At 43.1% G+C, this 16,425-nt stretch overlaps 1 protein-coding gene across 1 annotated transcript in view; it reads left to right on the forward strand.

Moving 5' to 3' along the window:
* C7 (complement C7) overlaps positions 1–16,023 on the forward strand; it is a 50,781-nt gene extending 34,758 nt beyond the window's left edge. The window contains exons 12-18 of the mRNA XM_084783533.1: positions 8–179; positions 1,924–2,011; positions 4,342–4,474; positions 6,639–6,830; positions 8,897–8,993; positions 13,648–13,835; positions 15,429–16,023. Of these exons, the coding sequence (XP_084639659.1) occupies positions 8–179; positions 1,924–2,011; positions 4,342–4,474; positions 6,639–6,830; positions 8,897–8,993; positions 13,648–13,835; positions 15,429–15,610 (1,052 nt within the window). The 3' untranslated portion in view covers positions 15,611–16,023. The remainder of the gene's footprint in view (positions 1–7; positions 180–1,923; positions 2,012–4,341; positions 4,475–6,638; positions 6,831–8,896; positions 8,994–13,647; positions 13,836–15,428) is intronic.
* Positions 16,024–16,425: the final 402 nt, after the last annotated feature.

Raw genomic sequence — 16,425 nt, forward strand, 5'->3', positions numbered from 1 at the left:
GTTACAGGAGGGGTCGATGGAGGTTGGAGTTGTTGGTCCTCTTGGAGCCCCTGTGTTCAAGGCAAGAAATCAAGGAGTCGAGAATGCAACAATCCCCCTCCCAGTGCAGGTGGAAAGGCCTGTATTGGAGAAACAAGCGAAAGCAGTCAGTGTGAAGATCAGGACTTGGAGAACTTACGGTAATGGAGACCAGACCTTTTGGAAGTTACATAGAGGAAGTATACTGTGCAGTGGGCATGCACTCGATGATCACTGCTCTTAGATGGCCAGAAGTTAAGTGGTGATTTTCATCAGTGCTTGCTTTGCCCTTTAGCACTGGAATCAATGAAGGAGGGAGGCCTGTCATGGTCAGGAACACCGGCTGTGAGCCTTAGGTTTTCTAGGCACTGGGAATACACAGGGCTAGTAACTGGGAGAAGGGCAGTGGGTTTGCTCCCTACAGAGCTTAATCTTTCCCACAAGAAAGTCACTTGATATACCTTTAAAATCAGAATAATAGTTGTAGGTAAGCTGATAATATAAGAGCTAAGTCATGTAAAAGGACTGATCAGGCATGTGAAAGTGACTGGAGCAGGCACATGGGAAGCTTTAATATGTGTGATAATTTTCAGATACACTCATCCTCTTGGAGGTACATGCGCATTCTTTCTCCACTGTACCCCATATGTCCTTTGGCGTGCCCATTGAAGATATACTGGTTATCGTTGCTTTACAAGCATGAAAGACCCAGGCTCAAGGCAGCCTATGTCCTCATCTATCGCATACCCAAGGCCCTTGTTTCTTTCTTTAACTCACATGGCTTTCAAATGATCTTACTAGAATCTCTTGTCGAATCTCTTGTCTAGTTTCTGAACTTTGGATTATGGCACAGATGGACCAACACATGCGCTTTTGGGTTCTTTTAGATAGGTCCACTGGAAAAGTACCCTCAACTGCCACACCCCAGTGTCCCTATTCAGCTGTAAGAAGCCAGATCAGCCATTACCTCAATGCCAAAAGGGCAAATAGGGTTACCTCTTCAGATAGGAAAATGATGAGAAGAGGAGGAAAAATTGGCTCAAAAGGCCCAGGAAAAAAAGGAGCCTGTTTCTTTTGTGTCTAACAGCCAAGAGTGACCTCGTACTTCTTCGGCAGTCTCTTCTTTAGCAGGGGCTGGACATTCCAGAAGCATTTGGGGCCTCTGATTCATGGTCTGGTTCCTAAATGATTTGAAAGTTACCTCTCTAAAGGTGGAGTGTTACAGCAACAATGAAGTCTCCGTGAGGAAAAGTCCTTCTGGGCCTGCAGGCCGGCTTCTGTAGTTGACTGCTTACTATCTCCTTACAGGGGACCAGAGAGCTGGTGCCAGCACCCGAGTCAGATGGTTTATAACGGCATATAATTCTAGCTCCAGGAGAATCCTTAGCCGCTACCCTTTTTGGGCATGGACACTCAAATAATCATACACATAATTACAAATAGGAAAATAGTTTTTGAAGGAAATAAAAGTCCTTCTGGTTAAAGGAACAGAATCTCTGTGGAGACCTAAATTTCTAGTTAAGTGAGATCAATATCTTGACTAAGAGATCACTCCTCAGTGGGCAGCCTTGCCTTAAGCTATGCTAGAGAGATAGGCAGGATAATTATGCAAAGACTTTCATCTGTCTTCTTACTTGCTTCACATACTACTGATTTTGTAGGTACTTAAATCACCGTCTTTTGATAGATTGACTTTATGCTTAAGGTACTTAAAGATATAATGTGGTACATATTTGGTTCTGAGAGTGATAAGGATATGTTCTTTCACTTTCTCCTTTACTACCTTCATATATAAAGGGAAAATATATAATATATAAGTATATAATACATATTATATATAATATAAATAAACTAGACTGTGGGAACCAATCACATTAATTTCCATTTGTTTCTGTTTTTTTCCAGATTACTTGAGCCACACTGCTTTCCTTTGTCCTTGATTCCAAAAGAATTCTGCCCATCACCCACTGCCTTAAAAGATGGATTTGTTCAAGTTGGTTATGAAGACTTATCTGTCTCCTTTATAAACATTCCAACTTCTGTCTCTTTACTTGGCCATAATCTAACTCCTCCTCTGTGGTGAAATAGTGCTAAAATATTTTATATGTGCATTTTAACCTCAGTAGTGGAGGATTTAATTTGTGACATTTTTTTCTTTGGCCCAACGTGATTCATATTTTGTAGAAGGTAGCATTCCTTCTATGGTCTTGCCACTTGATGAGTGAGAGATGCCATCATGTAAGAGGAATATTCAACATTGCCAATGTTATAAATAAGTGTGGATGTATAAGCAAGTTTTTAAAAAAGTTTTTAATTTTAATTTTATGTACATTGGTCTGAATGTGTGAGGGTGTTGGATTCTCTGGAATTGGAGTTACAGACAGTTGTGAGCTGCCATGTGGGTGTTGGGAATTGAATCTGTGTTCTTTTGGAAGAGCAGCCAGTGCTCTTAACCACTAAACCATCTTTCCAGCCTCAATAAGCAAATTCTTAAGCCTAGAGAGAATTATTATGATTATTTTTTTATTGAAAAAGGATTTCTCTTAAAACATTATCATTATGGAATGAAGTATTTTATCTACTCCAAGAGTAGATTTTAACCATTGTCTGATGAGATGTAGGTTATCATACTTTTACTAATTTTCATGTTCATAAAAGAACACTGGCCATCTTCCATTGGTTGTTCTAGTGGCTGCACTTGGAATTGTGATCGCCTTAGTTAGTTCTTTTCCCAGTTTTTCTTATGCTTTGGCCCCAAAGTTCAATGACATCTCTTTGCGCCTCACACAGGAGATCTGTCTGTCTTCATAAGGATGCTTTCAATGCTGCCAGCTCTGTCCTCTTCATGAGAACTTCTCATTCTTAAATTCCAGGCCCTTACTCTTATAGTAATGAGAAATTGCTTAAGTTTCCACAATTGTATATACTGTTGAGAAAGTGAGGAGGCAGAGGAAGAAGGAGATAAAGTAGAAAGTGGTAGAATGTTCTACACATGGACCATGATCTATGGAGCTTCTGAATGAAACATATTTAGAGAACATAAACTGCAAACAAGCACACCCTCGTGACCCATGAAGCTCTTTTGCCCTTTTATGAGCCAACATTTTCAAGCACTGTTTCAGAGTTGTCCACAAAGGTCACTCAGGGAACGTCAAATAAGGACTACTGCTGGATTCCAGGCCTCCAGTCTTTTCTGTTTCAGTAGGTTGGGACTGGCACCTGCAACTCTTTTTTAATTTGCTATCAGTGGTTTTTGTATAGAGATGTTTGAATGGTGTTGAGTTGAGTTTCCTCATCATGAAGTCCCTCTTGCCAAGCAGAGGTGGGACTAGAGGCTATACTCAAGCACTGACACGTAATTTCTGAATAGTTTCCTTAAGAGGAATTATAGGCTTCTATAGAGGCAGACTAAGCCTGGGATAGTATATCTGGCAATGATAATAAGGCACAGGGAAACTGGGTTCTATTTCCTAGAGTAGAGCTGTGTGAGATTCCATCTCCAAACCATGCCTGTGTTTCTTCAGTATTTCTTTGGTGCGGGGAGGTGCAGAGTACCAGAGAGCAAGGAAAGGAAGCAAGGACCCCAAATGAGGATAACTATGTCCTTGAAAGCTGGGATTTGAAATTCCTTACTTCATTATGACAACTCACCTCCCAATATTATAGGCTAATAAAATATGTAATCCACTCATAGCAGCATTTCCATAACTACAGTGAGGAGTGGAAGTGAGGAGTGCACAGTGAGACTGTGTGTAAAAGCAAAACAAATGATCAGATGATCCAAGGTCACCATGAGACTTTCATTGAATATAGTGAGAAGATACACATATTTCTGCTATGCTTACATTTATTAGGTAATGTTGCCAAGGAACAGAATATACATCCTTCATATGAAGAACTGATAGACAAATCTCCTTCCAGATCTGATGGCAAATTGCCCTTTACTGTATGTATTAAGGGAAGGAAAGTACTAGAATGGTGTCCACTAAAAGATTTTAGTAAAGTGCTTAGTGCAGAACTTCATATTTTGGGAGTAATCAATACATTATAATATATTGGCACTGTGGCTTTATTTTAATCAATGGTGGTACTAGTGTTTGAACAGACCAAATCAGGGGAAAATGTGGAAAATGTTTTATATTGTTTTTCTAAATCAATTGTTTGGATATAAGTCAACTGATGATTAAGGTCAACAATGATTTCCAGGCCAAATAAAACTAAAGAAACAAAACAAACAAACAACCCCTCAAAAACTGAGTTGGCCTGTTTCTCATTAACAACATGTTTCTTTAGTTTTTTTCTCCATCTTTTATGTTTGTTTAGGGCGAAGGTACCATGTTTCCTGTTGGGAAAAGCATAGTATATGCTTGCAATGAAGGGTATGCTCTTATTGGAGATCCTGTTGCCAGATGTGGAGAAGATTCACAGTGGCTTGTTGGAGAAATGCATTGTCAGAGTGAGTGGTCCTCATTGTTGTGTATATCCTAAGATGGCCGACTGAGAGAGAAGGGAATGAATGAGGATAAAAAAATCACCCATGTTAACCCTAACACTATGGAGCAAATCATCATCAGCCCCACCCTTGCTCTCCTTTTCCTGAAAGGTTGTTAGGAGCCTGCATTAGTTATTTTTTAGATCAAAATGACTTAAGGAAAGAATGACAAAGGTTGGCTCACAGCTCACAGGGAAGGTGGAGTCCATCATGAGCCTCGGGGAAGGGAGATTGGCGTTGGCTCACATAGCATCCACAGTCAGGAAGCAGAGAGCGATGGAAGATGGCGCTTGCAGCACTACATGCGATATTCTTTGCTTTGCTTTTCATGTTAAATATTTCTATTGATTTATCACTCGCTCATGGATTTTCTGTGTAATTGTGGTATAGTCTTTTAAGAATTCTATTGAACTGTTACATTTTTCTGCTAGTGATATTTTTCAGTGCTTTGTAGAAAAATTTCATCTTGTCATTTAGATTTTTTTCTGACACAAAAATTTCACTCAATAGCCCAGGCTGTCAAGGAATTCACCTGACTGCAACCAATGGCAATCCTCCTGCCTCTCAAGTGCTGAGATTTAAGGCATAAGACACCATACCTAGCACCATCTAGATTTCTGAACAAACTAATTGCAGCCTTTCCAAGGCTCATGAATGTTAATTTTATTATCTGGATTGCTTATGGGTTTGTTTCTGTTGTGTTTTTAGTGGTCAAACTTTTGTCATTCTTATGCTTTTGAATGTTAGATTAGGTCTGACTAAATTCTACCGTATACATGAGAAACTTTAAGAACAATTTGAGGCTTTAAGGCATCTCCAGAGAAGATGCATTTTCTATCTGGTGAACAATGAGGCGGATTTATGTCTGGTTAACCTTCATTCCAATGGTGTCTGGCCAGTGAGGGATCCTGATGAGCACTATGAACTTCCTACCTGGGTTTCTCCTTCTGTAATGCAGCTGGACCCCTGCATTTGGTCCTTTACCCTTGGTCCCTCCTGCAAGCTCCATAAATAGTTCAACCTCTGAGCTGCACTTCTCTCCTCAGTTTGTTCTTCACTAGGCCTTTATTTTTTTTTTCAAGTTCACAAATAGTTCCTGGAGAAAAGCATTATGAAACACGCAACCACGTACTTCGTTAGATTTTTCTTCTGTCTGGTATCTTGGACATTCACAAGCACACTCTTATGACAGCCCCCTGACGCTCAGGGACATTTCCTTTTAGTCTTCTTGTGCAGCTTTGCTATCTGTCTTGGTAGGAGAGAGGCTGCAGAACACTCCCCTGATACATCTGGCAGATGTATTGTGCCAGAAACAAACTCAGTGCTGGATTTTGAAGGTACAACATAGCTTTTCCCCATCAGTACACAACACATTTGACAAAATTTAGGCATACAATGAATGATGGCATTTGAATAAATGAATGAATGGGTCTTCTGATAAAGACAATGTTGGAACACAGCAATGTTGTATAATATTGTCTAAAATCCACGAGGGACATTGACAGATTTTTGTCTTCAATCATGATTTCTGACTTGTTATTCACACACACACACACACACATACACACACACTATGTTTTCTGCTGCTTTATTTTTAAATAGGTTTGAACTAATTAATGCCATTAAGGAAAGGTTGGGGTGGGAAAATACTGAACACCAAACACTTTTATGGCTTCGAGGTGAAAGGTGGTGCTTTAAATTTTTAGATGGTGACATATCTAATTAGAGCTAATGAGATGCAAATGAGTAGAGCTCTTGGGAAAATTCTGGTGGGACATCACCTCACTACAGAGATAAGTGGCAGCTGCAGGGTCTGATTTTAGCAGCAGGCTGGGCTTAGGGACTCTATTTGTAGCCTTGTTCGTTTCAGGTTGTCACATTGCTTTGAGGGCAAGGGAAGGAGATGACAGCTGTTTTGTCCTCAGTCATTGATTGGCCAATTACATGTCAGACACCATGGAGAGTGACTTTTGGAGCACCCTACGAGTAGACACTCTTTTTTCCCTGTTTGCCCTGTGATATGAAAAGGCAGATCAAGTATATGAACATGACCTAAGGCTGTTTTTAAAAAGGTTGTTTAGGAAAGGGCAAGCGGTGACTTTTGCGTTCTGTTCTCATTTATCTTCAGAAATTGCCTGTTCTCTACCTGTACTGATGAATGGCATGCAGAGTCACCCCCAGAAACCTCTTTACATGGTTGGCGAGAAGGTGACCCTTTCCTGTGTGGCTGGCATGTCCTTAGAAGGTCCTTCAGTGTCCCTTTGTGGCTCTAGCCTTAAATGGAGTCCTGAGCTGAAGAATTCCCAGTGCGTGCAAAAAGGTAAGTACCTTCTGTGTCTCTTCAGTGCCACGTGGGCTCAGACAGGTGAGAGTCCTTTTTAGTGACCTTCATGGCGTTGAGTCCTGGTACATGATTCTCTCCATCTGGCTCCCTCGGAGAATGAGGTCAATGTGCAGACACTTCCACAGCTATTCGTGTGGCACAATATACTCACAGAACGTAGGGACTGGGAAGGGCGGCACAGTACCCTTTGTTCCAGAGAATGAATCCATAATGGTTTGGAGGCGTGGGGTCCTGTGACAGGAGCTGGAGACTGGGTGACTGCTTCACAACAGTACCCAGGAAACAGTGTGAACAGAGGTGGAGCCAGGCTAGAGCTTAAAACCCACTTCCGGTCATGTACCTTCTCCAACAACACTGTGCCTCTTAAAGGTCCAATCACCTTTTCAGACAGTGCCAGCAATTGCTCAAATACTTGAGCTTATTGGGGATACTTTAAGTCAAACCACAGTATATACTTATAAAAAATAGAAACCATTTTTACTTTGGAATAATTTTAGGTATCAGAAAAGTTTCACCAACCAAGGACAATACATGCAGTAAACATTGAACCCCTACTCAGATCTAGCCAGTGGACAGGACATTCTCCACAGTTGAGTGGAGAGCAGGGACTGACTGCCATGAACTCTGGTGCCCCATATTTGACCACTTCCCCTTGGTGGGAGGGCCTGGGGGGACTCAGAGAAAGGATAAGCCGGCTACCAAGATGAGATGTATGGGATAACCATTGAGATGTAACAAGAATAAATTAATAAAAATTTATTTAAAAAAAAACCAAGATGAGATGTGATAGCCTATGATCATATAGTGGAGGAGAAGGTCCCCCGTGGTCACAGACACAGAGGAGGGGAATAGGGTGAAAGCAGGATGGAGGGAGGATCGGGAGGATACAAGGGATGGGATAACAATTGAGATATAATCTGAATAAATTAACTAAATAAAAAACATGCAAAATATTGATCCTACACTGCCTCACCTATCTTTACTTTTTGCATAAGTTGATATAACTTAGTTGATGAAAACAGAGATACTACCAGTGGCAGCCCACACCTGTTGTCTTAGTTACTGTTCTGTTGCTGTGAAGAGACATCACGACCAAAGCGACTCTTATAAAAGAGAGAATTTAGCTGGGGGCTTGCTGACAGTTTTGGAGGGTTAGTCCATTATTGTCATGATGGGGAGTGTAGCAGCAGGCAGGCAGGCATGGTGCTGGAGAAGTAGCTGAGAGTGTTACAGCCTGATCCACAGGTGGCAGGAAAGTCAGACGCTGGGTCTGGTGAAGGCTTTTGAAACCTCAAAGGCCACCCACACACCTCCTCTGACAAGGATGCCTGTCCTAATCCTTCCAAACAGTTCAAATGGGGGCTAAGCATGCAAATATATGAGCCATGGTGTGTGTGTGTGTGTGTGTGTGTGTGTGTGTGTGTGTGTGTGTGTGTGTGTGTTCTCCTTCAGGTCACTGCACCTGCCGTCCTAGTGATCTGAGGATCTGGAAACAGGAAGATCTCAACTTTGAGGCCAACCTGAGCTATATTATAAGATCCCGTCTCAAAAGCAATGAAAACATCATAGCAAAACAGATTGAGAAAGTACTATTACTAGGATACTATCAACTAGCTTGTTATTTAGACACCACGTTTCTCCCTTTGTCTTCTGCCTTACATGTGGAGTGTCACTGCATCAAGGTGAAGTCCTGAGAGATTTTTACTGAGAGATCTAGTTATGGAAGGCAATGCTTCATACTGATGCCATTTCCCCATTTTTCCGTCAGTTTCTCATGGGCTTTTATTATCTTGTCTAACTTGCTTCCATTCTCCACAGTAAAGGATGTATATATTTTATAATTTTTACGGTTCTCTTGCCCCAACTCCTCCTATGTCCTCCCCTTCTCCCCATCCACACAAATCCACACCTTTTCTTTTAACTATCGGGGATCTTTACAGTTGAGAATCTCATGGATGCTGATTCAGCAAGTTCTATCATAAAGCAGGGCTTTATCTTTAGATTCCCCTAATGATCACATCTCTCTTAAATGTTTCTTTTAGTTGCTACCACTCTACCCCCGGCAGCTCCTCCTGCATGTCAGCCCTGGGAGAAACTGCAGAACTCAAAATGCGTCTGTAAAATGCCCTATGAGTGTGGGTAAGCTCTGTCTCTGCCACTTACTTTTCTGTTTGATTTTATCCAGGGTAAATGGGATGGCTCTGCAGAGCTTATTGAAGGCATGGCTTACAGAGAGCTAAGAGTCTTTGCATCTTACTCTGCCCCATTGCTGCTGCCTGGTACAGGTCATAGGCTGACAGCCATGGGTGTTAAATAGGATTCTAATCTGGAGGGGCGAGACACCGAAGGGCCGCTTGAGCACTGCTTGTTCTATATATAAGTGACAGAACTGTCACCTGAGGATTTAGAGCTTTAGAGGATTAGGCTGAAATTCTCTTGGGACATAAACTTTTTAAAAAGCAATACCAATAGGTAATAAGGCAGCTGCTTTTCTGATGCTAGAAGCTTCCTTTCTACATTTGCATTGTAGAAATGCTCCCTATTTCTGGCCATGGCTTTTATTCCTGGATGCCTGTGTCTGGGTCCTAGCAAGATGTATTTTAGTACAGTTAGGTAAGGGATAGTGGAGGCTGATCATGCCTAGCAAAATGTGGGCAGAGTGAGGGCATGTAATAGTGCATATGTGTATATCCACACCCAGCCCCGAAAAGAGGGAGACAGACATGAAACACACAAAGGCCGAGAAGCTAGGAGGAGACAGCTTCTAAGGAGGAGCAGATTTCCCTTTAGGGACTTGAGAGGCACTACGGGTATAATCCAGAGTTATAAGCACTTCCTTACACCTTCTTCAATGCGCAAAACCTCTTCACCAGGGCTCTTCAGTGGTGGAATCAACCCAAGCTAGAGGATAAAGGTGTTCTGATATAGTCTTTCCATGCCAGACTTCCAGGAAAATGAGGAGGAATGGAGAAGGGTTTGAGAGGACATAGGAGACAGTCAGTGAAAATGGACCATTTTTTTGTTTAAGATTAAGGAGTTAAGTTGGCTCATTTTTAAGAACCAAAACTGCAATATCCTGCATACTTTGAAGTTGCCATGCTCATCAGAACCCATACCCACTTCCTGAATTACTAATCGATGAAGATGATTACATCTTATGCCTTTTAGTATGCAGAAAATTAGTGAAGGGTACAAATGAAAATTGTCATCAGTCCAGATACATTCTTATTTGGGTATCCCAACTTTGTTGTTACACTCTTGTAGGCATTAATTATTTGAATCCAATTCTTTCTCTTTCTAACTTCTCTCCAACCCCCCCATCCAGTTTATCCTTATTCTGTCATTTGTAGGCATAGCATGACTTTTTGTATAATTTCACAGTATTGGAGGCCCATAATAGCATCATAAAGTTTCTGCTTAAAAAAAACCCCAACAACCTTTTTATTGATTCTTTGTGAATTTTACATCATGTATGCCAAACCCACTCATCTCCCCCTCCCTTCTCCACCTTTGCAACCTCCTTCCCACACAAATCTTGTGTGGAAGATGTAGTGTATCACAGTGTATTCCTTTTGGTCCACACTTCTTTGCTTGCAAATATTCGTTTTAATGACCTGTTAGTCTGACATGAGGCTTCTGAATTCTGCTACTCTATCAATACTTGAAGCTCACTGGGACTGCTCTTGGGTATCCTGCTGTTGCCCTGTGTCATGGAGATGCTGTAGTTTTGGACCTGTAGGACTGGGCCCTTCACATACTCTAGCAGTTCACTGATGAAGTAGATGTTGAGGTGGGCCAGTTGAGAGCCCTGGATCTGTGCCTGAGAGGTATCTGAGCTGGTTAGCTTGCTGGCTCTTTTGTGCTCACGCTGTCAGGGCTCGCTCACCCACAACCTCCCTCCACTCCACAGCCAGGGTCAGCTCTACCCTGCTGTCAAGGTAAGGTTCAGTTACTGCAACTGAATGTTGCGGCCAGTGGATGAGGGGCATGACCAGTTCTTCCACTTTTATGATGCTGGGGCCAGCTCTTCTGCCTGCCATAGATGGCAAGGAACAAAGGAAAGGAGGAGGGCATCTCTCCATCATCCCAGCCACCACCCAGCAAATGAGAGGCAGGCTCAATCTCCTGCATTCATGCCCTTGGGGCTGGCTCACTTGCAACCCCACACCCAGGGCCAGCTCTACTGTGCTGTCTAGGCAAGGTACATGGTTCAGCTGAGTGCTGAGGTGAGGGACAGGGACAGCTCTCCTGCTCAGATGACCCCAGAGCTAGCTCTCTCACCTGCTGAAGGTGACGAGGGGTGAGGGTAGGGGAGGGTATGTCTCCCTTGCTTATACTGCTGCATTGCCGCCCACTCTCACACCCTCAGGGCCAGTTCACCTGTGTCTTCACTATCAGAATCAACTCTACTGTGCTGCTCAGGTGAGGTACAGGCCCCATTCTCCAGAGTGCTGAAGGTGATGAGGGGCAGGGACAGCCTCCTAGTTTTGTGACTCCAGGGCCAGGTCTCCCACCTGCTGCAGGTACTGAGGTGTAAGGGGTGAGGGGGAAGGAGGGTATCTCTTTCTCCCTCACACCTCTACAAGGGAGATGAATGGTAGGGCCAATTCTCCCATGATTGTATCCTCAGTCTGCAACTCCCTGCAACTACAGCTGCCTAGGGGTGGGCCCACTCTCCCACAATGTCTAGGTGATGGCGTGGGCCGGTTTTGCACAGCCCTCAGACATCAACATGTCCCACACCAGAGATGTCTCCCTGGCTTTTGGTGGTAACAGACCCTTGCGACTTGAGGACCATGGACACAGATGTGGCCCTCAGTAGCAGCAAAGGCCAGGGCTCCAGCGTGGTCGTAGGTGGCATCACCAGCTACTCACATCAGGCTGTTCCTCAGTATGCTTAGTCTCCAGTTCTGCCTCTCTCCATTGTGCCCACATCCTTCTGTGTGTCTTTCTCTTCCATATCTCTACCACTTACTTGCTCCTCTTAGTGGCACCCAGGGTCTCTGAGTGTCTGGGGTCATCTCAGGGTGGTCTCCGTAGTGTTATGCCTCACCTTTATCTTATGTCATCAGCGGGGATCATCTCTTGAATGGTATGGTCCCACCGGGCCTAGTGTTCATCTTAGGCTAGTGCCCTGTCTGGGCCCCATGGTACTAGTCTGGTTGACCTATTGGGCTTGCTTCTCATCCTATCTGCCCCGAGTAGCCCCTTGCAAAGGTCATCTGTCTCAGCTTACTCCCTCGGGAAGCTTGTCTGGCACCACACTGATAGTTATCTCAGGCTCGCTTTCTTTCAGGGAGTGTTAGGCTACTAATCAGCCAGTCACAGGTCAGAACCCTGAGTGTAGACGTAGCCTCTGTCTTCTCTGCCACCTACTGACACACATGTGACAGAGCAGCCACACCTGCAATGCCTCTAGGGGCATACGTTTCTGCTTTTGAAACTATGCAAGATCTATTCAAAATTTAAATAAACAGAGAAAAATAATGCAAAATAGAAATGTTCTTTTGCTACATAAGCCACTCTAGACAAATTTAGTTCTAGGTCAAAGAGATTTTTTAAAAAGCTAAATAAAGTATATGAACATAATATCTTTCTGACCAGCATATAAAAATATGCTTTGTTGTCTAAGACTTTTGCCTATAACTTTACTTTTCATATCTATAAGTATTCATAAGTGCGATTTTTTGAGGGGATATGGGTGTTGCGGGGAGTTTGAAGCAGGTCATACATACAGGCTGGGCTTGAACTCACTGTGTAGCTGAGACTGGCATTGAACATCTTGCCCTCCTGTTTCTGTCTCCCAAGTTCTGAGATTACGTGTGCCTGTATGTCCAGTTCAGGAAATATTTGTTTTTAAAATTATATTTCTAAATAGCTATATTGTATTTTAGCAACAGTGGTTAAGGAAAAAATCAATATGATGTTTAATGGAAATATTTATAAATCCTTTATAAGCACAGGCACTTTTATTGATAGGGAAGAGGGCATTGTGCCAAAGCATAAGTGAACAAGTCAGAGGACCACTTACTGGAGTTGGCTCTCTTTTCCATCATGTTGGTTCTGGGATCAAACTCACCTCATAGATTTGGTGGGATGTGTCTTCATTTAATGAGAGATCTCACTGGCTACACAGATATTTTAAAAAATAACACTGACGTGGCCCGAGGGATGACTCAGTGGCTAGGAGCCCTGGCTGCTCCTCCAGAGGACCTGAGTTTGGTTCTCAGAACCCACATCACACAGCTCAAAATGGTCTGTAACTCCAGGGCCAGGAGATCTCACTCATCTGGCCTCTGCAGACATCTGAACTCATGTGTACACACACACACACACACACACACACACACACACACACACACACACACACACACAAAGGTAAACCTTAACAACAGCATTGAGAAACTCTCATCTTCACTTGTTTATTTAGGGATTATAGTGAACAATGCTGAACTACAGGCTTGCCAGCTGTTGAGCTGGGGGATCAGTGGTTTCACATGGTCCCTTGAGGGTGTTAGGTCATTGCTGCTTTTCTGTTTCCTTCAGCATCAGTCCATCTGCAGTTGCTGGCAGACCTCACCTTGTCATCCAAATTTCTGCGTCTGGCTTGTCCAAGAGGAAAATAAGCCAGCCCTAGGTCTGGGCTTATAAAAAGGGCAAATACAGTTTTTACGGGTGTTGGTGGATTGACTACAAGTAGAGTTGTGCGCACAATGTCTTACTTTTACTCATCTTCCTCAGCTTTGAAGGGAACAAATCTTGTAAATGATCTAGTTAAAATACCCCTTTTCAGACCCTCCTTGGATGTGTGTGCTCAAGATGAGAAAAGCAACAAGATACTGCCTCTGACCATTTGCAAGATGCATGTTCTCCACTGTCGGGGAAGAGCTTACACTCTTGCCGGCAAGGACAGCTGTGCTCTCCCTGCCTCCTCGGAGGAGAAATCCTGTGGTGCATGTCCACCATGGAGCAAGTGTGATGGTAAGGAGCCTTCCACATCTGTAACTGTAAGAGTCTAAGGCAACGGTGCCAAGAGTTTTAGCTAATGTAGTTTCTAGTTCGTCAGCAGATACTTCAAGATGTCAAATATATTAGATTGGTTTGACAACCAACTGGCCTTTTAGATGAGGCACTTAAGAGGACTGAAATCTATTCCTGATCATCTAAATGTTCATCCAAGCCTCACTAATTCTTATTCTACCTTTATGGTATGCAGGCATGCATACAGGCAAACACCATGCACATAAAACAAAAATTAAAAAAGTTAAGGGGAAAAGAGGACTTACATAAAAATGCTCTCTAAAAACTGAATCTTTATATTATGCACTTAAAAGTAAGCATCACTGGGCCGATTAGATGGCTCAGAGGGTAAATAAAGATGCTTGTGGCCAAGGCTGACACTCTGTGTTCTGTCCCTGGAATCCACATGCTGGAAGGAGAGAATTGACTTCCTTGGAGTTTTTCTCTGACTTTCACATGTATACCATGATGTTGGAGCATGCGAGTGCACATGTGTGTGCGCACGCGCAAGCACACACACACACACACACACACACACACACACATACAAATAATGGAACAAAGCAAAGTTGAAGATTTGAGACAGATACTGTTCTGAGACTAAGGGAACCTGTCCTTGTTATAAGGCAGTTTAAAAAGTCTTAGAGAGGCATTAAAAATACGAGAGACAAAGTGACACTTCTTGAAATAATCAGAGGCTTTGATGAGAATAGACAAAGGAGTTACTTTCTCAGATTGTGATTCAGGATCAGCTGTGATATGTGTGAAAATAACTTAGCAATGGTCTTCACCACCACTCATGATTTGGGAAATATGGTGATTGGGAAAGGGCTAGGATGCAGTATTGAGCTTCTGCCCTGGATTTCTTTACCTGTAACTGTGGAAGCTGAACTATGTGGTATACACATGAGCCAGCATCCCCTGCTTCTCTGTCCTGTGTACCTCAGGGGGCCTCAGTCCCTCATCAGCTGCAGTAGCATGAAGACATGTGTCTCTCCAGCAGCATCTGGCTCATGGTTCTGTAGTTTACCTCATCACTCTCCGCCTGCGCGATCTGGGTGATGTGTTGCCATTTCCCAGGTCTTTCCTTGTTTCTGATTAGTTTGTCTTCTTAGGACAAACATCTTCTGAATGCCATACTTTCTCTTTCAAAGAATTTTATTCTTTTTTTTTTCTCTGTCTCTGAGCTTTGACTCTCCATTCTCTGCCGAAACCTTCTCATTTGGTTTTGGGGAACAAAAAATTATACTTGATTTCTGGCTCACAAAGATGACAGCCCCTATAAGGAAAAAATGGAGAGCTCTTGACTTTGATAGAACTTCCCCACGTGTGTCCAGCCAGTAGAAAGCCTGGCACCAATTTCAAAGCCCATTTATTCTGAGTGAAATAAAATGGCCCTATTTCCTGGTCTTACTGCTCTTCCAGGAGGCAGTTTATTGCATTGCTCAAGGCACGAGCTCTCTGGTCACCATGCCATTACTTGGGAGGTCATATGCTTTGACCCTCCCACCTTCACAACACGCCATTAAGTCTCTCCCTACTTGTTCTTTCCAGCCCAGAACAGCAAATGTATCTGCAGAGAAGCATCGGAGTGCCAGAAGGAAGGGTACAGCATCTGTGTGGAAGTGGATGGCAAGGAGGAGACAATGTCTGAGTGTGAGGCAGGCATCTTAAGATGCAGAGGGCAGAGCATCTCCATCACAGCCATACGGCCTTGCACTGAAGAAGCCCAGTAGGTCCCAGGGGGCCTTGTCCTCTTCATCTGAATCTAGTGAGTGGTGGATGCCAAGTTAACACATCTGCAACTGCTCCATAGATCACTTTCCCAGCATGAAGGCACATCTATTTCTCCTTCCTCTCCAGTATTTACTTTTCCCTTCTGTGTTCAGTCACCAGGGCAAACAGACCCTTTGTTTTCTCAAACCCCAGTCCAGATTTCCTTCCTTCACAAGTGATGGTATGTGGGCTGGAGAGATGGCTCAGCAGTTGAGAATACTGTCTGCTCTTCCAAAGGTCCTGAGTTCAATTCCCAGTATCCACATGGTGGCTTACAACCATCTAGAATGAGATCTGGTGCCCTTTTCTGGTGTGCAGGAATACATGTAGGCAGAACACTGTATGTATAATAAATAAATAAATCTTTAAAAAACCCCACAAGTGAACCACGGCATGAGTTATTTGTGAGTTTTTGAAAAAAATGTGTTGGGCTGTCTTTTTTTTTTGTCTGTGAAATTACAGGATGGGGACTATGGACATGTATTCTCCATCCATTCCTAAGTATGACTGATGCAATCCATGGGCCAGTCTACCTCCTCTGAATTGATTAGGAAAACAGAAAGAACATGATTTCCTGATCTCTCTCTCTCTCTCACACACACACACACACACACACACACACACACACACACTGGAAGAAACAGACACATGCAATTATTTCCATCCTGAGTGGTAATGTCACGCTTTGCCCTACTAAGCCATCCCTACATGTGGGATCTTTATTCTTGTCAGAAGATCAATCCACTTAAATGTCAGAGCAGGATTCATCATGCTG

This window comes from Acomys minous, assembly GCF_964271855.1.
Source record: "Acomys minous genome assembly, chromosome: 5".
Taxonomy (NCBI): domain Eukaryota; kingdom Metazoa; phylum Chordata; class Mammalia; order Rodentia; family Muridae; genus Acomys; species Acomys minous.